This window comes from Entelurus aequoreus, linkage group LG23, assembly GCF_033978785.1.
Source record: "Entelurus aequoreus isolate RoL-2023_Sb linkage group LG23, RoL_Eaeq_v1.1, whole genome shotgun sequence".
NCBI lineage: Eukaryota > Metazoa > Chordata > Actinopteri > Syngnathiformes > Syngnathidae > Entelurus > Entelurus aequoreus.
The window spans coordinates 37,701,296-37,719,502 of record NC_084753.1 but is presented as its reverse complement, the minus strand read 5'-3'; the positions used below and the strand labels follow the sequence as shown (position 1 = coordinate 37,719,502).

The following is an 18,207-nucleotide window of genomic DNA, read 5'->3' as shown; positions in this document are numbered from 1 at the left end:
GGCCCGCCGCGGAACGGGGTGTGCCAGGACCGGCCTCGAAGACAGCAACGGGTGAGTGGATGGCACTGGTGGGCCTTGTTATCTAATCACCTGTCGCCTTTATTAGCAGCAGCCGGGATGAGACACGTTGTTGGAGCTGGAGTGAGCGAGCGAGCGAGAAACAGGCATTTTGCTGGAAAGCAAAAGACTGCCACTAGTATATGACAATAAAACAATTGTTATACCCTGAATCCCGGGCTCTCCTGGCAGTGTGTGGTGGTCTGCAGAACCCACTAGAGGGCATCCTCTACACAATACAATTCAGTATTTCCATTTTGTTTTCAATTCCAGTACCTTTTTAAACTTATTTTACCCCCATAAAGTGTGTGCTTTTTGTGTCAAATAAAGTGTATTAAAATGTTTGTTCATTAAATGCAAAAAATCCTCACATTTATTGGTGCAATACATCTTTGGACAATTTTGACCATTATTTTAGGTCAATGCATAATAATTGTGTAAAAGTGTTTGAAGTATATTATTCTTGCGTCAGGTACTTTTTTTGCGTACCAGCATTGTGTCAAATAAAAAGTAGCAACCATGGTGAGATCCCACACAAGCTCAGGAATTTCCGATTATTATATTTTTATGATCGTTAGAAGCCATGATTGAAATCGATATCGACATTTTATCAATTGTCCAGCTCTCGAAGAAGGTCAATACTACAGTGGTTGAATGGATACAGTGTTTCCCATAAACTGCCAAGATACCTGTGGTGGTGGGGGCGTGGTTATGGGCGTGGTAAACATGACATCATCGAGTAATTTGCATAATTTACTACAATGATATGATTTTCTCTAAAAAGGCTAAACAAATGTATACTTACTAATTAATAATAACAGTTTTGTTTTAAACGTCCATCCATTCATCCATTTTACAATATAATTACAACACTTTATGTACATATTTACATACAGATTTGAACAATAAGTTATTCACTGAAATATATTTATTAATTGTGGTTCTTACAAAAAAATATATCTTATAAAATATAAAAGCTAAAATGTCTCTTAAAGCTCTGCCCCTTTAATTAGTGCATACTAAATAATTTAACTTTAGCCTACTACTACAACCAAATTATTTACCAGCAACATAAAGTGAAGCAGAGGCAGAGGTGTCCTGCCACAGTCAGTAACAAATAAACAGAAAACAGTAGTGGTCAAATACAAATAAGGCAACAAGAGAAGTATCCTACACTTCTCTTTTGTAAAGTAAATCTGAACAGCCTATATGGGCATCTACATCAACTATATGATTTGTCTGAGGAGCTGGACAGGACAAAAAAAAAATATATATATATATATATTTTATGTGTGGCGGACGTAATTCTTTTGTGGCGGGCCGCCACAAATAAATGAATGTGTGGGAAACACTGGGATATATTTTTTGTTATCAAAAATCTTTTGTCTTTTGGAAATGAGTTTTTCTTTCCTACATGTAAACGCACTGAATGCCTCATGTGACTGAGAAAAACTGGATGTTTCTAAAGCATGTGTCTGTCGTCTTGTGTTCTGCAGACGTCTATGAAGAACATCTTCTCCCTGAGCAGCAGGAGTGGAGCTGCAAGATGGAGCAGGAGGAGCCACAGCCCTCCCACTTTAAAGTGGTAGACATAGCGCTGCAGATCCCCCGTTTTAAAGAGGAAGAAGAGGAACACAGCATCAGTCAGGAGGGAGAGCTAAATGTGTTCTCAGTGGTTGTGAAGAGTGAAGATGATGAGGTCATAAGTGAAAGTGAGGAGAAGGGAGAGGCGGAGCCTCCAAGCAGCAGCTCAACTCAACACATGACAACAGAAGCTGATGGAGACCACTGTGGAGGATCACAAGCAGACAAGCTCTTAGCTCCACTATCAGATAGTGAGGACACAACGTCACACTCTCCTGACACTGATGATGAAGACTCTAAAGATGATAAGACATGTCACACTGACAACACACACCTGACGTGTTCTTACTGTGACAAAACGTTCAATTACCTCTGTCGTCTGAAAACACACATGAGGATACACACCGGAGAAAAACCTTTTACCTGCTCAGTGTGCGGTAAAGGTTTTGCCCGAAAAGACGTGTTGAAAGAACACACGAGAACGCACACTGGGGAAAAATCTTTTACTTGCTCGATCTGTGGGAAAGGTTTTGTGACAAGTACACATTTGAAAGTGCACACAAGAATGCACACTAAAGAAACACCCTTTTCCTGTTCAATGTGTGGCAAAGGTTATGTAACAAGTACAAATTTGAAAGTGCACATGAGAAGGCACACCAGAGAAAACACCTTTATCTGTTCTGTCTGTGGTAAAGATTTTTTACAAAATCACGATTTGAAAAGACACATGAGGACACACACTGGAGAAAAAGTGTTGTGTTGCAGTGTGTGTGGTGAAGGATTCTCTTATAAGTACCAGTGTAAGAAACACAAGTGTGCTGGTGAGAACAGCAGCAGCAAATGAAGATGCAGGATTCTAAATAAACTGTCAAAACTTTGTTAATGTTGACTTTCTAACAACATCAGTATATATAACATGTATATCATTGTTGTGTGTGTAACACAATCTTGTTAATACAACATATGTGTGGAGGGGGGCGTGGCCTGTGGGCCTGCCACGGAGCGAGGTGTGCAAGGACCGGCTTCGAAGACAGCGACAGGTGAGTAGATGGCCCAGATGGGTCTTGTTATCTAATCACCTTTCGCCTTTATTAGCAGCAGCCAAGACGAGACAAGTGGTTGGAGTTGGAGCCAGAAAGACACACACACGAAGAGACTGAGAGAGGAAGCACGGACACGCCTGACTGAAAAGTCCTGAGCGCTTGTGTGTATGAAAATAAACAGACTGTATTCAAACTGTCTACCGGGCTCACGAAGATCTGTCGGCCGGGAGAACCCCCGACAAGAGGGAAACCTCCACAATATGTTTTAATATAATCAATCAATGAAAGTTTATTTATATAGCCCTTAATCAAGAGCGTCTCAAAGGGCTGCACGAGCCTCAACGACATCCTCGGCTCAGATCCCACATTAGGGCAAGAAAAATGGGATACAATGAGAAACCTTGGGAGGGGACTGCAGAATTGGTGAACCCCCCTTTGGGTGACTGGTGCAATGTATGTTGAGTGGATCTAGCATAATATTGTGAGAGTCCAGTCCATAGTGAATCTAACATAATAGTGAGAGTCCAGTGACTGGACTCTCACTATTATGTTAGATCCACTATGGACTGGACTCCAGTCCATAGTGGATCGACATAATAGTGATAGTCCAGTCCATAGTGGATCTAACATAATAGTGAGAGTCCAGTCCATAGTGGATCTAACATAATACTGTGAGAGTCCAGTCCATAGTGGATCTAACATAATAGTGTGAGAGTCCAGTCCATAGTGGATCTAACATAATAGTGAGAGTCCAGTCCATAGTGGATCTAACATAATAGTGTGAGAGTCCAGTCCATAGTGGATCTAACATAATATTGTGAGAGTCCAGTCCATAGTGGATCTAACAAATTAGTGTGAGAGTCCAGTCCATAGTGGATCTAACATAATACTGTGAGAGTCCAGTCCATAGTGGATCTAACATAATAGTGTGAGAGTCCAGTCCATAGTGGATCTAACATAATAGTGAGAGTCCAGTCCATAGTGGATCTAACATAATAGTGTGAGAGTCCAGTCCATAGTGGATCTAACATAATATTGTGAGAGTCCAGTCCATAGTGGATCTAACATAATAGTGTGAGAGTCCAGTCCATAGTGGATCTAACATAATAGTGTGAGAGTCCAGTCCATAGTGGGGCCAGCAAGAGATCATCTTCATCAATCATATTGCTGGTCTTGTCATCCTCCGAATTGCTCAGTTGTAGAACACAAAACTTTCATTTGAGAGTTTCTGGATTTCAAGTCCCTGTTCTGCTGACCAAAAATATGTTCGGACAATCTCCTGCGAAAGCCTTCCGTTTTGCATCCAAAAGTCAGCAGCAGGTAAGTCCTTGGGTACATTTCAAAGAGTGGATCCATTTATCACTTTGTTTTAGTCTGTTTTTATCAAAACATCCCACTTTACAGGTACATTTCAAAGAGTGGATCCAAGTGAGTGGATATCAGCTGAAGTAGCTCAGTTGGGAGAGTGTTAGACTGAAGATCCAAAGGTCCCTGGTTCAATCCTGGGTTTCATTATAGTATTGTGGTCTCTTGACATAGTGTCATTGCTGAGGAGAATTTTATGGCATGTACGCTTTTAAAAGGATGTCCGTGACCTGCTTGTCTTAAAATCAGTTGTGATAGACATTTTAGTCATGTTTAACCTGGATAACCATTATGTTGTTTCATGGTGTATTTTACTTTTGCCAATGTTTTTTCTTAGTTTGACTATTAAATCATACTGTTTCAAAAGCACATATAAAAGTGATGCCTTGGGGTGTTGTGTTAGACTGTATCACTTGAAACCAAAAGCAATAAATCTGTTCAGTGTGATGTGAGGGTGCATCTAACACACCTACAGCAAAGTTAACCAAAACTTTTCCCTGCGAGTACACTGTCTAACAATTGAAACAACCTTCAGATAATCTCTTTAACGCTTTCCCACCTGAGCTAAAATAGTTGTGGCGAATAATTGTGTTTGCAGTTTTCCAAAATGAAATACAGAATAAACTATTGCTGTTGATGTAGACTTTTGCGAAGTAAAAAGTAAACCTTTTGAAGTAGAACCATACTGGTGCCCTCAGATAAAAATAAATCAGCTAAGTTGCTCAAGTAACAGCTGGGACGCATCAAGGCTCAAGCCCACCAATTACTTGAACCCCAGCCTCACTTTCGACGGTAAAGTACTTTTACATCGTAATGGACTGAGACCAAAGGAGCCCCTGTCCCAAAATTGCCAACTCCAAGATGGATTTGCCTTTAATGCTACCCACACTTTCAAACCAAATACCCTTGGGACAAAAATATCAAAACTGGTATTGAAGTTGACGGACGTGGATAATTACATATATTCATATTTAAGTGTTACTTCTCTAGTTTCGTGGTCGTATTGCAAACCAGCTCCATTTTGTTCTCTTTTGAGTTTTCAATGTGCACGGTTTGGTCTGGCCTTCATAGCTCTGGAATGCAGGAGACAGAGAAGAAGGAATCCTCCCTGCTCCCTTCTCGGGCCGGCTTTAGATAACAGATACAATGGACATCTGTATTCATTTCTGTAAGGTGGGGGCGAGAGACAGAGGGAAGAGGACAGCACTTCCGTGGGTTTGGGGAGAGACCGAGCTAGACTGGGTGAGGGAATGCTGGTGTACTGGGTTGGTCTCACGTTTGTCCTCTAAGCTTGGAGAATAAACGACAAAATACCAACTACTGCCTGGTGTTCAATATAACCTTCAGCTTATTGCCATAAAAAGAACCTGGGAGAGACTAGCATTTTGAATTCCCCATTGGAGGAACGCTGGCCGACGCAACAAAGTATTTCTGGCAAATTAAATAATTTTCTGAAAAGGCCTTCCCAAATCCCCCAAAAAGTTGTTTTTCAAATGTAAAGCCGGCTCAGTATGATTTAAACTCCATTTAACTCATACACAGCTTAAAAATAGCCACAATTTTCGACAAATAAACTGTGACAATTGGATCTAACATTTAAAATTGTACAAAAGTATTCTGCTGATCCGTCTAACGCACTGCAAACTGAGCTGTTTTAAGTGTTGGACAACTTTTCATGTTCAGTTTTTCCCATATCCGACAGGATACAGGACTGCTGTTGATGTTGTCTTTTGGGTAGCAGAAAATAAGCTTTTGCTGGAAGTTAAAGAGGTAAACCGCCTGAACAGGGACTTGAACCCTGGACCCTCAGATTAAAAGTCTGATGCTCTACCGACTGAGCTATCCAGGCTCTTATTATAGTATCATTGCCCATGGTTGGAGAGAAGAACATTACTGACACCCTCATCTAGAAGTAAATTCATTAGGATGTTCAGCAAATAGCTGGGAACTGTCGAAGCTCAAGCTTGCTAATTGCTTGAACTAGAACTATTGATGGTGAAGACAAAGAAAGAAGTCCCTGTCCCAAAGTTGCTGAATCTAAGATGGGTTTACTTTGAATGCTACCCACACTTTCAAACCAAATACCATTGAGACAAAGGTTTTATGGTCCGAAGAGACAAATATTTAACTACTTTGCTTCACTACCGATCAACAGTGAAAAGACTGAACTTTGTACACAACCGGGTGTTCCAACAAGACAATATCAAACACACATAAAAAAAATGGTTTCAAAGGGTTACAGGCAGGTTGAATTGAGTATCTGGAATGTCTGTTCCGGAGACTGTACCTTAACCCTACTAAACATTTGTGAACAATGCTTAGAAGCTGACCCTGTGCCAAGAATGCAGCACATTCATATCAAATCTACCAGTATTGCCAAGAACAGGGGTCCAGAAGCATTTTGTTTAATTTTGATGTGTTTTTCTGTGATGGAAAGCAACCCCGAATTGCTCAGTTGTAGAACATAAGACTTTCACTTGAGAGTTTCTGGGTTTCAAGTCCCTGTTCTGCTGTCTAAAAATATGTTCTGACAATCTCCTGTGAAGACCTACTTTTTGCATTCAAATGTCAGCAACAGGTAAGTCCTTGGGTATATTTCAAAGAGTAGATCCAAATTGGAGGGTTTCAGCTGAAATAGCTCAGTTGGGCGAGCGTTAGACTGAAGATCTAAAGGTCCTTGGTTCAATCCCGGGTTTCAGCATAGTAGTGCGTCCTCTTGCGATAGTGTCATTACTCAGGTGACTTTTATGGCACGTCCGCTTTTAAAAGGACGTCCCTGACCTGTTTGTCTTGCTGGTGCAGTCTTAAAATCAGTTGTCGAAGATCTTTTTGTCATGTTTATCATTACGTTGTTTGATGGTGTATTGTACTTTTGCCAATGTTTTTTCTTAATATGACTATTAAATTGTGCTGTTTAAACACACATGTAACAGTGTTGCCTTGGTGTGTTGTAGACTATCACTTGAAACCAACAGCAATACATTTGTGCTCAGTGTGACGTGAGGGTGCATCTAACACACCTACAGCAAAGTTAACCAAAACTTTTTCCTGTGAGTACACTCTCTAACAATTGGAAGTCAAGGTAATGCATTTGAAACCTTCAGATAATCTGTTTAACACTTTCCCACCTGAGCTAAAGTAGTTGTAGGGAATAATTTTGTTTGCAGTTTTTCCAAATGAAATACAGAATAAACAATTGCTGTTGATGTAGACTTTTGCCGAGGCAAAAAGGAAGGCTTTTGAAGAAGAACCATACTGGTGCCCTCAGATAAGCATAAAGGCTCAAGCCCACCAATTACTTGAATCCCAGCCTCACTGTTGACAGTAAAGTCATTTTACATCTCCATGGACTGAGACCAAAAAAGGAGCCCCTGTCCTAAAATTGCCAACTCTAAGATGGATTTACCTTTAATGCTACCCACACTTTCAAACCAAATACCCCTTGGACAAAAAATGTATGGCCAGATGAGACAAAGATTTAGCTATTTTGCTTCGGCTGATCTTTCGACACAATTGGATGTTCCAAAAAGATGATATCAGACACATATCAAAACTGTTATTGAAGTGTTTCAGGCAAATTAAATACATTTCTGAAATGGCGTTCCTAAATCCCTCAAAAAAGTAGTTTTTTAAATTGAAATGACCATCCATTAACACACACGGCTCAGTATGACTTAAGGGTCCATTCAACACATTTACAGCAAATAAATAGCCACAAATTTTCGACAAATTAACTCTGACGTCGGATCTAACATTTGAATTTGTATAAAAGTATTCTGCTGATCCATCTGATGCTCTGCAAACTGAGCTGTTTTAAGTGTTGGACAAGTTTTCAGGTTCAGTTTTTCCAATGTCCAGCAGGTTACAGGACTGCTGTTTATGTTATAAATAAATGATAAATGGGTTATACTTGTATAGCGCTTTTCTACCTTCAAGGTACTCAAAGCGCTTTGACAGTATTTCCACATTCACCCATTCACACACACATTCACACACTGATGGCGGGAGCTGCCATGCAAGGCGCTAACCAGCAGCCATCAGGAGCAAGGGTGAAGTGTCTTGCCCAAGGACACAACGGACGTGACTAGGATGGTAGAAGGTGGGGATTGAACCCCAGTAACCTGCAACCCTCCGATTGCTGGCACGGCCACTCTACCAACTTCGCCACGCCGCCCCTATGTTGTATTTTGGGTAGCAGAAAATAAGCTTTTGCTGGAAGGTAAAGAGATTAACCGCCTGAACAGGGACTTGAACCCTGGACCCTCAGATTAAAAGTCTGATGCTCTACCGACTGAGCTATTCAGGCTCTTTTTACTTAACCTTGCCCATGGTTGGAGAGAAGAACATTACTGGCACCCTCATCTAGAAGTAAATTAGTTAGGATGTTCAGCGAATAGCTGGGAACAGTCAAAGCTCAAGCTTGCCAATTGCTTGAATTAGAACTATTGACAGTTAAGCCAGTCCTAAATCGTCATAGACCGAGAGGGTGCAGACAAAGAAAGAAGTCCCTGTCCAAAAGTTGCCAGCTCTGAGATGGGTTTACCTTGAACGCTACCCACACTTTCAAACCAAATACCATTGGGACAAAGGTTTTCTGGCCAGAAGAGACAAATCTTGAGCTACTTTGCCTCACTACCAATCATTAGGGAAAAGACTGAACTTTGTACACAACCGGGTGTTCCAACAAGATAATATCAAACACACATAAAAAATGGTTTCAAAGGGTTACAGGCAGGTTAAATTGAGTTTCTGGAATGTCTGTTCCGGAGACTGTACCTTAACCCTACTAAACATTTGTGAACAATGCTTAGAAGCTGACTCTGTGCGAAAAACACAACACATTCATATCAAATCTACCAGTGTTGCCAAGAACAGAGGTCAAATATGCCACCAGAATTTCATTTGAGAGTTTCTGGGTTTCAAGTCCCTGTTCTGCTGACCAAAAATCTGTTTTGACTATCTTTTGCGAAGGCCTCCTTTTTGCATTCAAAAGTCAGCAACAGGTAAGTCCTTGGGTGTATTTCAAAGAGTGGATCCAGTTTGACGAGCAAACGGAATGTATTGACTGGCTCATTAACATGAACAATGTTCAACCAACGTGGCTCAATGTAACACGCTTTGACACAATTGCAAGAAAGCGCTATATAGATATCTTAAATTTGTTTCATATTTAAAAAAAAATCATAAACATAACTATATTTAAAAAAATGACTCCAATTATAAATATAACAAAACCCACACAACAAAAATTCAAGACATTTATTTACCCCTTTTTTGTTGAATCATACATTGCTTGTTACATAAAGGTCTGAATACTAAAACAAACACAAAACAATATTCATATAAAAAATGGGAGTATTATATATAATAAGCAAGATGTGTATGAATGCTTTCATTCATCCAGGTCATTTTCATCTCAGGCATACAATCGATCGCAAATCAAATCAAATCAAATCAACTTTATTTATAAAGCACATTTAAAATTTACCACAGGGGTAGCCAAAGTGCTGTACAATGGGCAGGTTAAAAATAATACGAGAACCGAGCAAACACAACACAACACAAACAGAACACGATAAAAAATAAATAAAATATAAAAACATAAAAACAGGTTCACAGCAGGTGTATTATGGGGCGCCATTGCAGGATGGGTATCACTCAGTGTTAAAAGCCATGGAATAAAAGTATGTTTTTAAGAGAGATTTAAAAACAGGAAGAGAGGAGGCTTGTCTAACACTCAGAGGTAGGTCGTTCCAGAGCTTGGGAGCAGCAGCGGCGAAAGCTCTGTCACCTCTAAGCCTCAGCCTTGTGTCCGGGACCGTCAGTAGCAGCTGATCGGCTGATCTTAGGGATCGGGTGGGAGAGTAAGGCTGAAGGAGGTCGGAGAGATATGTTGGCGCGAGGTTGTTTAGACATTTAAAAACAAATAAAAGGAGTCTAAAATTGATTCTGTAACGCACAGGGAGCCAGTGAAGGGACGCTAATATAGGGGTGATGTGCTCACGTCTGCGGGTCTGTGTTAGCAGACGAGCAGCAGAGTTCTGCACGAGCTGCAGGCGGGCGAGGGAGGCCTGGCTAATGCCTACATACAGGGCATTGCAGTAGTCTAAACGAGTCGAGATAAAGGCATGGATTAATTTCTCGAGATCATGTCCTGATAGAAGCGGTTTCACTTTCGCTATTTGGCGTAATTGATAAAAACTTTTTTGTACGACGCTGCTGATTTGTTTTTCGAATTTAAAATCTGAGTCGAACTTTACCCCCAGGTTTGTGACACAGTCGCTGAGATACGGGGTCAGAGTGCCGAGGTCAACGTTGAGGGAGGGGGAGCGACTTGGACCGAACAACATAACTTCTGTTTTGTCTACAATTCTAGCTCAGGAAGTTAGCTGAAAGCCAGGCTTTGATGTCGTGCAGGCAGTCAATAAGACGTTGAACCGTGTTATTTTGTGCCATGGGAAAATACATCTGGCAATCATCGGCATAAAAATTAAATGCAATATCGTACTTCCTAAAAATAGAACCAAGGGGGAAAAGGTAAAGCGCAAATAAGATTGGGGCAAGGATTGAGCCCGGGGGGACCCCATGTGGTAAAGGAGCTGTGGAAGACATAAAACTGTCTATTTTTACACAAAAACTCCTGTCAGTTAGGTACAACCGGAACCAGTTGAGGGCGGCGCCCTTAATGCCCACACAGTTCTCAAGACGAGTGATTAAGGTGGCGTGGTCGACGGTGTCGAAAGCAGCAGACAGATCTAAAAGCACCAGGACAACATATTTACCAGAATCAGTTGACAGGAGGATATCGTTAAAAACTTTTAAAAGCGCTGACTCTGTGCTGTGGAGGGCTTTAAAACCGGACTGGAACAACTCAGTGATACCATTATCCTCTAAGAAGGGCAACAATTGACTGTAGACAACCTTCTCTAATATTTTAGAAATGTATGGAAGATTAGAGATAGGTCTAAGGTTAGAGAGGAGAGAGGGGTCGAGGCTTGGTTTTTTAAGTAGAGGTCGTACCACTGCATGTTTAAACTCTACTGGAACTATTCCAGAAGAGAGGCTACTATTGATAATGTTAAGGACACTTGATCCAATAGTAGCAAGTACCTCCTTAAACAGGCGAGGTGGGAGGGAGTCTGCAGGAGAACCAGAGGGCTTCATATGACTAACTGTGTCATTTGGACTGTTTGGTTTGTCTTAGAAGACGTTTCACCGCTCATCCGAGTCGGCTTTATCAGTTCATGCTCCTATTGACTTAGATTGGTCAGATCTAGTCCCTAAACTAATCCCTGATCTGACCAATCTAGGAGCACTAACTGATGAAGCCGACTCGGATGAGCGGCGAAACGTCTTCCAAGACAACCCAAACATTATATGTGCTGATGTTGTTATAAAATCAAAGTTAAAGTCTTGACAGTATATTTCAAATCCTGCATCTTCATTTGCTGCTGCTGTTCTCACCAGCACACTTGTGTTTCTTACACTGGTACTTCGAAGAGAAACGTTCACCACACACACTGCAACTCAACACTTAATCACCAGCGTGTGTACTCATATGTCGTACAAATGCCGTATGGTGACAAAAGCTTTTGTCGCAGCTTAAACATAAGTATGGTTTTTCACCTGTGTGTGTTCGCATGTGTACTTTCAAATTTTGACCTGATTTCAAACCTTTACCACAGATCGAACAAGAAAAAGGTTTTTCTCCAGTGTGTGTTCTCAGGTGCGCTTTCAAACTATGACTACCTACAAAACATTTACCACAGATTGAACAGGTAAAAGGTTTTTCACCAGTATGTGTTCTCATGTGTACTTTTAAATATTGACTTTGTACAAACCCTTTACTACAGATTGAACATTTAAAAGGTTTTTCTCCGGTGTGTGTTCTCATGTGTACTTTCAAGTTGGTACTTTCTACAAAACCTTTACCACAGATTGAACAGATGAAAGATTTGTCTCCTGTGTGTGTTCTCATGTGTACTTTTAAATAGTTACTATGTACAAAACCTTTACCACAGATTGAACAGGAACAAGGTTTTTCTCCTGTGTGTGTTCTCATGTGGTCTTTCAACGCATTTTTTTGTGCAAATCCATTACCACAGACTGAGCAGCGAAAATGTTTATCTCCAGTGTGTATTCTCATGTGTACCTTTAGATAACAAGGATATCTGAAGGTTTTGTCACAGTGAGAACATGTCAAGTGTGTGTTGTCGGTGTGACATGTCTTATCATCTTTAGAGTGTTCATCATCAGTGTCAGGAGAGTGTGACGTTGTGTCCTCACTATCTGATAGTGGAGCTAAGAGCTTGTCTGCTTGTGATCCTCCACAGTGGTCTCCATCAGCTTCTGTTGTCATGTGTTGAGTTGAGCTGCTGCTTGGAGGCTCCGCCTCTCTCTTCTCCTCACTTTCACCTTTGAGCTTATCATATTTACTCCTCACAATCACACCAGTCACTGGCATCTTGGTGACATCAACCTCCTCCAGTCCTTCAAGATGCTCTCCCTCCGAACTGATGCTGTGTTCCTCCTCTTCCTCTTTAATGTGGGAGGGCTGTGGCTCCACTTTTACCATCCTTAAGCTCCACTCCTGTTGTTCAGGGAGATGTCCTTCACACATGTCTGCATGACACAAGAAGACAAACACATGATTTAGAAACATCCAGCTTTGTTCAGACACATAAGGCATTCAGTTTGTTCACATGTACTAAGGTAAACAAAGTTATTGTATGAACTGGCCCAAAATCACTGTGGGACACAAACATGGCGCTCTCTACAACATTATTCACAGAAAAAGAAAACATATATTGTGAAAATCTTCTGCGAAGGCCTCCTTTTTGCATTCAAATGTCAGCAACAGGTAAGTCCTTGGGTGTATTTCAAAGAGTGGATCCAGGTGGGTGGGTTTCTGCTGAAGTAGCTCAGTTGGGAGAGTGTTAGACTGAGCTATCCAGGCTCTTTTTACTTAATCATTGCCCATGGTTGGAGAGAAGAACAATACTGGCACCCTCATCGAGAAGTAAATTATTTAGGATGTTCAGCGAAAAGCTGGGAACTGTCAAAGCTCAAGCTTGCCAATTGCTTGAACTAGAACTTTTGATGGTTAAGCCAATTTTAAATCATCATAGACAGAGGGTGCAGACAAAAAAAGAAGTCCCTGAGTTTTTGGAATTCAAATCTCTGTTCTGTTGACCAAAAATATGCTGTGACAATCTTCTGCGAAGGCCTCTTTTTTGCATTCAAATGTCAGCAACAGGTAAGTCCTTGGGTGTATTTCAAAGAGTGGATCCAGGTGGGTGGGTTTCTGCTGAAGTTGCTATTCACCTCAGCTGAAATAGCTACTGACCTCAGCTGAATTAGCTCAGTTGGGAGAGCGTTAGACTGAAGATCTAAAGGTCCCTGGTTCAATCCTGGGTTTCAGCATAGTAGTCCGGTCTCTTGAACTAGTGTCATTGCTGAGAAGACTTTTAAAGCATGTACTCCATTAAAAGGATGTTCGTGACCTGCTTGTCTTGTTGGCGCAGTCTTAAAATCAGCTGTCATGTTTGACCTGGATAACCATTATTTTGTTTTATGGTGTATTGTACTTTTGCCAATGTTTTTTTCTTAATTTGACTATTAAATCGTGCTGTTTCACATACAAATACAGAACATTTGTTGATGTTGTCTTTCGGTAGCTGAAAATAAGCGTAAGCTGGAACGTAAAGAGATAAACCGCCTGAACAGGGACTTGAACCCTGGACCCTCAGATTAAAAGTCTGATGCTCTACCGACTGAGCTATCCAGGCTCTTTTTACTTAATCAGTGCCCATGGTTGGAGAGAAGAACAATACTGGCACCCTCATCGAGAAGTAAATCATTTAGAATGTTCAGCGAATAGCTGGGAACTGTCAAAGCTCAAGCTTGCCAATTGCTTGAACTAGAACTTTTGACGGTTAAGACAGTTTTAAATCATCATAGACAGAGGGTGCAGACAAAGAAAGAAGTCCCTGAGTTTTTGGAATTCAAATCTCTGTTCTGCTGACCAAAAATATGCTGTGACAATCTTCTGCGAAGGCCTCTTTTTTGCATTCAAATGTCAGCAACAGGTAAGTCCTCGGGTGTATTTCAAAGAGTGGATCCAAGTGGGTGGGTTTCTGCTGAAGTGGTTATTCACCAAAGCTGAAATAGCTCAGTTGGGAGAGCGTTAGACTGAAGATCTAAAGGTCCCTGGTTCAATCCCGGGTTTTAGCATAGTAGTCTAGTCTCTTGAACTAGTGTCATTACTGAGGAAACTTTTATGGCATGTACTCCTTTAAAAGGATGTCCGTGACCGGCTTGTCTTGTTGGCGCAGTTAAAATCAGCTGTCATGTTTGACCTGGATAACCATTATTTTGTTTTATGGTGTATTGTACTTTTGCAAATGTTTTTTTCTTAATTTGACTATTAAATCATGCTGTTTCACATACAAATACAGAACTGCTGTTGATGTTGTCTTTCGGTAGCTGAAAATAAGCTTAAGATGGAACGTAAAGAGATAAACCGCCTGAACAGGGACTTGAACCCTGGACCCTCAGATTAAAAGTCTGATGCTCCTGAGGAGACTTTTATGGCATGTACTCCTTTAAAAGGATGTCCGTGACCTGCTTGTCTTGCTGGCACGGTCTTAAAATCAGTTGTCATGTTTGACCTGGATAACCATTATTTAGTTTTATGGTGTATTGTACTTTTGCCAATGTTTTTTTCTTAATTTGACTATTAAATCGTGCTGTTTCACATACAAATACAGAACTGCTGTTGATGTTGTCTTTCGGTAGCTGAAAATAAGATAAAACTGGAAGGTAAAGAGATAAACCGCCTGAACAGGGACTTGAACCCTGGACCCTCAGATTAAAAGTCTGATGCTCTACCGACTGAGCTATCCAGGCTCTTTTTACTTCGTCGTTGCCCATGGTTGGAGAGAAGAACAATACTGGCACCCTCATCGAGAAGTAAATTCTTTAGGATGTTCAGCGAATAGCTGGGAACTGTCAAAGCTCAAGCTTGCCAATTGCTTGAACTAGAACTTTTGACGGTTAAGCCAGTTTTAAATCATCATAGACAGAGGGTGCAGACAAAGAAAGAAGTCCCTGAGTCTTTGGAATTCAAATCTCTGTTCTGCTGACCAAAAATATGCTGTGACAATCTTCTGCGAAGGCTTCTTTTTTACATTCAATTGTCAGCAAAAAGTAAGTCCTTGGGTGTATTTCAAAGAGTGGATCCAAGTGGGTGGGTTTCTGCTGAAGTGGTTATTCGCCTCAGCTGAAATAGCTCAGTTGGGAGAGCGTTAGACTGAAGATCTAAAGGTCCCTGGTTCAATCCCGGGTTTCAGCATAGTAGTCTAGTCTCTTGAACTAGTGTCATTACTGAGGAAACTTTTATGGCATGTACTCCTTTAAAAGGATGTCCGTGACCGGCTTGTCTTGTTGGCGCAGTTAAAATCAGCTGTCATGTTTGACCTGGATAACCATTATTTTGTTTTATGGTGTATTGTACTTTTGCAAATGTTTTTTTCTTAATTTGACTATTAAATCATGCTGTTTCACATACAAATACAGAACTGCTGTTGATGTTGTCTTTCGGTAGCTGAAAATAAGCTTAAGATGGAACGTAAAGAGATAAACCGCCTGAACAGGGACTTGAACCCTGGACCCTCAGATTAAAAGTCTGATGCTCCTGAGGAGACTTTTATGGCATGTACTCCTTTAAAAGGATGTCCGTGACCTGCTTGTCTTGTTGGCGCAGTTAAAATCAGTTGTCATGTTTGACCTGGATAACCATTATTTAGTTTTATGGTGTATTGTACTTTTGCCAATGTTTTTTTCTTAATTTGACTATTAAATCGTGCTGTTTCACATACAAATAAAGAACTGCTGTTGATGTTGTCTTTCGGTAGCTGAAAATAAGATAAAACTGAAAGGTAAAGAGATAAACCGCCTGAACAGGGACTTGAACCCTGGACCCTCAGATTAAAAGTCTGATGCTCTACCGACTGAGCACCCTCATCGAGAAGTAAATTATTTAGGATGTTCAGCGAATAGCTGGGAACTGTCAAAGCTCAAGCTTGCCAATTGCTTGAACTAGAACTTTTGACGGTTAAGCCAGTTTTGAATCATCATAGACAGAGGGTGCAGACAAAGAAAGAAGTCCCTGAGTTTTTGGAATTCAAATCTCTGTTCTGTTGACCAAAAATATGCTGTGACAATCTTCTGCGAAGGCCTCTTTTTTGCATTCAAATGTAAGCAACAGGTAAGTCCTTGGGTGTATTTCAAAGAGTGGATCCAGGTGGGTGGGTTTCTGGTGAAGTGGTTATTCTCCTCAGCTGAAATAGCTCAGTTGGGAGAGTGTTAGACTGAAGATCTAAAGGTCCCTGGTTCAATCCCGGGTTTCAGCATAGTAGTCTAGTCTCTTGAACTAGTGTCATTACTGAGGAGACTTTTATGGCATGTACTCCTTTAAAAGGATGTCCGTGACCTGCTTGTCTTGCTGGCACGGTCTTAAAATCAGTTGTCATGTTTGACCTGGATAACCATTATTTAGTTTTATGGTGTATTGTACTTTTGCCAATGTTTTTTTCTTAATTTGACTATTAAATCGTGCTGTTTCACATACAAATACAGAACTGCTGTTGATGTTGTCTTTCGGTAGCTGAAAATAAGATAAAACTGGAAGGTAAAGAGATAAACCGCCTGAACAGGGACTTGAACCCTGGACCCTCAGATTAAAAGTCTGATGCTCTACCGACTGAGCTATCCAGGCTCTTTTTACTTCGTCGTTGCCCATGGTTGGAGAGAAGAACAATACTGGCACCCTCATCGAGAAGTAAATTCTTTAGGATGTTCAGCGAATAGCTGGGAACTGTCAAAGCTCAAGCTTGCCAATTGCTTGAACTAGAACTTTTGACGGTTAAGACAGTTTTAAATCATCATAGACAGAGGGTGCAGACAAAGAAAGAAGTCCCTGAGTCTTTGGAATTCAAATCTCTGTTCTGCTGACCAAAAATATGCTGTGACAATCTTCTGCGAAGGCTTCTTTTTTACATTCAATTGTCAGCAAAAAGTAAGTCCTTGGGTGTATTTCAAAGAGTGGATCCAAGTGGGTGGGTTTCTGCTGAAGTGGTTATTCGCCTCAGCTGAAATAGCTCAGTTGGGAGAGCGTTAGACTGAAGATCTAAAGGTCAATGGTTCAATCCCGGGTTTCAACATAGTAGTCTGGTCTCTTGAACTAGTGTCATTACTGAGGAGACTTTTAAGGCATGTATTCCATTAAAAGGATGTCCGTGACCTGCTTGTCTTGTTGGCGCAGTTAAAATCAGCTGTCATGTTTGACCTGGATAACCATTATTTTGTTTTATGGTGTATTGTACTTTTGAAAATGTTTTTTTCTTAATTTGACTATTAAATCATGCTGTTTCACATACAAATACAGAACTGCTGTTGATGTTGTCTTTCGGTAGCTGAAAATAAGCTTAAGCTGGAACGTAAAGAGATAAACCGCCTGAACAGGGACTTGAACCCTGGACCCTCAGATTAAAAGTCTGATGCTCTACCGACTGAGCTATCCAGGCTCTTTTTACTTAATCAGTGCCCATGGTTGGAGAGAAAAACAATATTTGCACCCTCATCGAGAAGTAAATCATTTAGGATGTTCAGCGAATAGCTGGGAACTGTCAAAGCTCAAGCTTGCCAATTGCTTGAACTAGAACTTTTGACCGTTAAGCCAGTTTTAAATCATCATAGACAGAGGGTGCAGACAAAGAAAGAAGTCCCTGAGTTTTTGGAATTCAAATCTCTGTTCTGCTGACCAAAAATATGCTGTGACAATCTTCTGCGAAGGCTTCTTTTGCATTCAAATGTCAGCAACAGGTAAGTCCTTGGGTGTATTTCAAAGAGTGGATCCAGGTTGGTGGGTTTCTGCTGAAGTGGCTATTCACCTCAGCTGAAATAACTATTGACCTCAGCTGAAATATCTCAGTTGGGAGAGCGTTAGACTGAAGATCTAAAGGACCCTGGTTCAATCCCGGGTTTCAGCATAGTAGTCCGGTTTCTTTAACTAGTGTCATTACTGAGGAGACTTTTAAGGCATGTACTCCATTAAAAGGATGTCCGTGACCTGCTTGTCTTGCTGGCGCAGTCTTAA

General features: G+C 40.9%; 2 protein-coding genes and 11 non-coding genes across 13 annotated transcripts in view; 6 read left to right on the top strand and 7 right to left on the bottom strand.

Annotated features, from left to right (window-relative positions):
• Window positions 1-2,519, top strand: part of LOC133640867 (zinc finger protein with KRAB and SCAN domains 3-like) — a 257,581-nt gene extending 255,062 nt beyond the window's left edge. Inside the window, exon 7 of the mRNA XM_062034550.1 lies at window positions 1,554-2,519. Within this exon, the coding sequence (XP_061890534.1) occupies window positions 1,554-2,485 (932 nt within the window). The 3' untranslated portion in view covers window positions 2,486-2,519. The remainder of the gene's footprint in view (window positions 1-1,553) is intronic.
• Window positions 2,520-5,825: 3,306 nt separating this feature from the next.
• trnak-uuu (transfer RNA lysine (anticodon UUU)) lies at window positions 5,826-5,898 on the bottom strand. The gene has a single exon. It is a non-coding gene; the product is annotated as a tRNA-Lys (tRNA).
• A 779-nt stretch (window positions 5,899-6,677) lies between these two features.
• On the top strand, window positions 6,678-6,750 carry trnaf-gaa (transfer RNA phenylalanine (anticodon GAA)). Its single transcript has one exon. It is a non-coding gene; the product is annotated as a tRNA-Phe (tRNA).
• Window positions 6,751-8,282: 1,532 nt separating this feature from the next.
• Window positions 8,283-8,355, bottom strand: trnak-uuu (transfer RNA lysine (anticodon UUU)). Its single transcript has one exon. It is a non-coding gene; the product is annotated as a tRNA-Lys (tRNA).
• A 967-nt stretch (window positions 8,356-9,322) lies between these two features.
• The window catches only part of LOC133640668 (zinc finger protein 391-like), a 105,669-nt gene continuing 96,784 nt past the window's right edge, over window positions 9,323-18,207 (bottom strand). Inside the window, exon 3 of the mRNA XM_062034222.1 lies at window positions 9,323-12,671. Within this exon, the coding sequence (XP_061890206.1) occupies window positions 11,584-12,671 (1,088 nt within the window). The 3' untranslated portion in view covers window positions 9,323-11,583. The remainder of the gene's footprint in view (window positions 12,672-18,207) is intronic.
• trnak-uuu (transfer RNA lysine (anticodon UUU)) lies at window positions 13,765-13,837 on the bottom strand. The gene has a single exon. It is a non-coding gene; the product is annotated as a tRNA-Lys (tRNA).
• On the top strand, window positions 14,210-14,282 carry trnaf-gaa (transfer RNA phenylalanine (anticodon GAA)). Its single transcript has one exon. It is a non-coding gene; the product is annotated as a tRNA-Phe (tRNA).
• On the bottom strand, window positions 14,885-14,957 carry trnak-uuu (transfer RNA lysine (anticodon UUU)). Its single transcript has one exon. It is a non-coding gene; the product is annotated as a tRNA-Lys (tRNA).
• trnaf-gaa (transfer RNA phenylalanine (anticodon GAA)) lies at window positions 15,330-15,402 on the top strand. Its single transcript has one exon. It is a non-coding gene; the product is annotated as a tRNA-Phe (tRNA).
• On the top strand, window positions 16,390-16,462 carry trnaf-gaa (transfer RNA phenylalanine (anticodon GAA)). Its single transcript has one exon. It is a non-coding gene; the product is annotated as a tRNA-Phe (tRNA).
• Window positions 16,755-16,827, bottom strand: trnak-uuu (transfer RNA lysine (anticodon UUU)). The gene has a single exon. It is a non-coding gene; the product is annotated as a tRNA-Lys (tRNA).
• Window positions 17,563-17,635, bottom strand: trnak-uuu (transfer RNA lysine (anticodon UUU)). Its single transcript has one exon. It is a non-coding gene; the product is annotated as a tRNA-Lys (tRNA).
• trnaf-gaa (transfer RNA phenylalanine (anticodon GAA)) lies at window positions 18,028-18,100 on the top strand. Its single transcript has one exon. It is a non-coding gene; the product is annotated as a tRNA-Phe (tRNA).